This window comes from Lipotes vexillifer, unplaced genomic scaffold (genome assembly GCF_000442215.2).
Source record: "Lipotes vexillifer unplaced genomic scaffold, Lipotes_vexillifer_v1.1 scaffold156, whole genome shotgun sequence".
NCBI lineage: Eukaryota > Metazoa > Chordata > Mammalia > Artiodactyla > Lipotidae > Lipotes > Lipotes vexillifer.
In genome coordinates this window covers 381,887-385,187 of record NW_006770074.1, presented here as the reverse complement: position 1 = coordinate 385,187, position 3,301 = coordinate 381,887, and the positions used below count along the sequence as shown (strand labels likewise).

At 48.4% G+C, this 3,301-nt stretch overlaps 1 protein-coding gene across 1 annotated transcript in view; it reads right to left on the bottom strand.

The window, feature by feature from the left end:
• The window catches only part of FSCN3 (fascin actin-bundling protein 3), a 6,478-nt gene that overhangs the window by 2,934 nt on the left and 243 nt on the right, over positions 1–3,301 (bottom strand). Inside the window, exons 2-3 of the mRNA XM_007446004.1 lie at positions 1,589–2,285; positions 1,130–1,248 (exon numbers count right to left, since the gene is read on the bottom strand). Coding sequence (XP_007446066.1) covers positions 1,130–1,248; positions 1,589–2,285 — 816 coding nt within the window. The remainder of the gene's footprint in view (positions 1–1,129; positions 1,249–1,588; positions 2,286–3,301) is intronic.

Genomic DNA, 3,301 nt, shown 5'->3' with positions numbered 1-3,301 from the left:
CAAAAAAAAAAAAAAAAAAAAAAAAAAGAAAAAGAAAAAGCCTGTACGCAGCTACGAAGACCCAATGAAGCCAAAATTAAAAAAAAATAATAAAATAGAATAAATTTAAATAAATAAAGGGCAGCCACCAGAAACACTGGGAGAAAAAAGAAAAGATGCTCAATATTATTAATTATAAGGGAAATGCAAATTAAAGCCACAATAAGATGCCATTATACATTTAATTTTAGAGTGGCTAAAATTAAAAACACAGACAATACCTAGTATTGGAAAGGATGTGGAGCAATTAGAACTCTCATACATTACTGGTGAGAATGTAAAATAGTACAATCACTTTAGAAAACTGCTTGACATTTTCTTAAGAAGTTAAACACACATTTATCGTATGACCCAATAATTCCACTCTTACGTATTTGCCCAAGATAACTGAAAGCGTAGGCCCACAAAAAGGCTTGTACACGAATGTTCATAGCAACTTTGTTCATAATGGCCCAAACTGGAAACAACTCAAGTGTTCATCAACAAGTGAAAGGATAAGCAAATTATGTTTGTGTTTATGAGTAGAGTTATGGAATACTACCCAGCAATAAAAAGGAACGAACTACTGATACATTTGACATCGTGGACAAATTTCAAAAACATCATGCTGAGTGAAAGAAGTATATATACTGTAATTACTGTATGATTCCATTTATATGAAATTCCAGAGTAAGCAAACCTAATCTATAGTGACAGAATATATACCAGTGGTAGTGGGGAGGGCAAGAGGGGAGGGGATCTGACTGAAAAGGGGCAAGAGGGAATTTCTGTGGTGATAGAAATATTCTCTAACTTGTGATATGATTGTAGCATGATTGCATACATTTGTCAAAACTTATTGAGTAGTACACTTAAAACGGGTGCATTTTATTGTATGTAAATAATGCCTCAATAAAGTTTAAGTTTTGTTTTCTAAAGAGGCCCCATTGAATGAAAGTGGGCCCGTTGGATGAAAATGAATGTTTATTGACAAGGACCTCCACACTTTACCTCACCATCTGATCATCTGCCTTGAAGAAGGAAAAAGTGTGTCTGGAGAGGGAGAGCTCAGGGCTTAAGGGTTCTCTTACTCAGAAAGTCAAGGTCTCACCTGGGCTAGGTAGCAGCCATTGGCTGAACGAAGCTGCAAGGTGGGGCTCTTGTTGTCACATTCAAACTGGAACAAGGACGTCGGGGTTACGTGCTCAGAGGCGGCACACACCTCCACGTCTGCAGAGGAAGAACACATCAGAAGAAGCCTGAGTCTGGCCTCAGCCTCAGCCTCCGCCCCCCCCTCCACACTTCATGGCTGGTATTCCTTCTGCTTTCCCTCCTCAGGCTTCATCACCTTTGGTTGCACCATAGTGGCCTGGAGAAGACCCAGGCCACTTTCTCTCCAAGCCCATGCCCCTGGTTTAAAGCCCTTCTCCATGGCAGCAGAGATCCTCTTGGGACCTCGGGATCTTCCTTAGCATTAGTTTCAAAAATCCTCACTGATCCCAAACACACTTTCCTCTTTTCAGCGGCCAGCCCTCCCTCCCTCTATGGCCGTGTTGGACCCAGCACTTGCCATAGACAACGGAGAGAAACTTCTCAGTCTTGGACCTGAGGCTGATCCAGGTAGGGCAGTGCTGTAGGATGAGCCACTCCTCGCCCCCATGGGGACCGGAGCCCAGGCTCAGGAGCAGGCGTGTGCCCTGTGGATACAACATGCCTCCTTCTCCATCACTCAGTGCCACAAGCCCTCCAGGCCGCACATGCATGTGGAAAGCTGTCTGTGTTGAGGGCTGGGAGACCAGACCGTCTAAGTGGGACAAGAAGGTGTGTGCAGAGGTCTCCAGGTGGTGGCATCCATCTTGGAAATGCAACAGGAAGCCACATTCCTTCAGGCAGGGAACTGGTGCGTCCACACAGACTTGGCCCGTGGTGGGGTCAGCCCGGGCATAGCAGTGGTTGAGGGGGCTGTAGAGGATCACGTGGACATGCAGGGCTGGCCGGGGGGTCCACATGTGGTGAGCTGAGAGGGTCCGGGAGGTGCAGACAACATCCTGGCCATCAGATTCCAGATAACAACCACTGATGATGCACTGGAGGGTCCATTTGCCACTGCGGTGGAAGTGGATTAGGAAGCATCCATGATGGCTTGTCCTTGGCCAGCCATAGCACAGAGAACCATCCGCCTCGCACAGAAGGTAGAAGCCCTGCAAGCTTCTTAGCCGTACCACAGCCTGTGTGTCATGCTTATTGCTCACTAGGATCTCCCAGGTCTGGAGGCATTGGGAGGGAGAAGGAGGAAGTCAGTACTGCCGAGAGACTAGGCCGAGGAGCCCTTCAACCATCACCCCTGGCATCCCTCCAGCGCCTTCACTGAGGGCAACCGCCTTCCCTCCACACTGGCCTCCTTGCTGTCCCCTCTTCTGCCCTCTCATCCAGTGGTAATCTAGAGATCTCAGGGCTCCTCCACCACTGGAGCCACAGGGCTTCTCAAGATCCCAAGAGATGGTCTAGATGCCCACTCCTCCAGATAATGGAGGGTAAAACTCCCTCTCTCTTCCTTGGTTGCTTCCTTAAATACCTAACTCTCCAATAAATGCTTTTGTTTAAGTCTTACTTCTCTCTTTCTCACTGTCGCCCCTGGACAGCACACTCAGACAACACGTCCGCCCCCCAAAACCACCTCTCCACCATGGCAGGAGCAAAGAGAGACCTCTTACAGGCAGGCCCGGGCTCCGGGGACGGGGATGGGAGCACAGACATCGAGATGGAATTGCTTGTTTCAGCTGCGATCAACCTTGTTATAAGCGAGAGGAACTTGCCACTGCCTTGCTCTATAGCACCATCCCGAGAGGCGCCTACGTCACTCTCTAAAATGAAGACCAAATCTCTGAGGGCTTCTAGAGTACCCCAGTCTCAAACTACAACCGGAACGAAGACTTTGCAGTAACCCCGCTGGTCCAACTTCCCGGACGCCCACAATTCTGCCTTCCAGCCTGGCCTCTCCACCTCTCCCTTCTGTGATAACACGCCCACTGTGCTGGGATAGAGGGGAGGGAGCAGCCAGAGCAAGACAAGGTAGCAAAGCCAGGGCTGAGGCTTCACCTGCTAGAATAGGGTTAGAGAGGGGGAGATGGAGCAAGAGAGACCTGTGAGCAAAAGCCTGGCTTGCCCTGACAATGGCAGAGGCTAGCAAAGTGATTAGGTTGAAAGTGTATCCACACCACACACACACACACACACACACACACACACAAACACACATACACACACACACACACACACACAC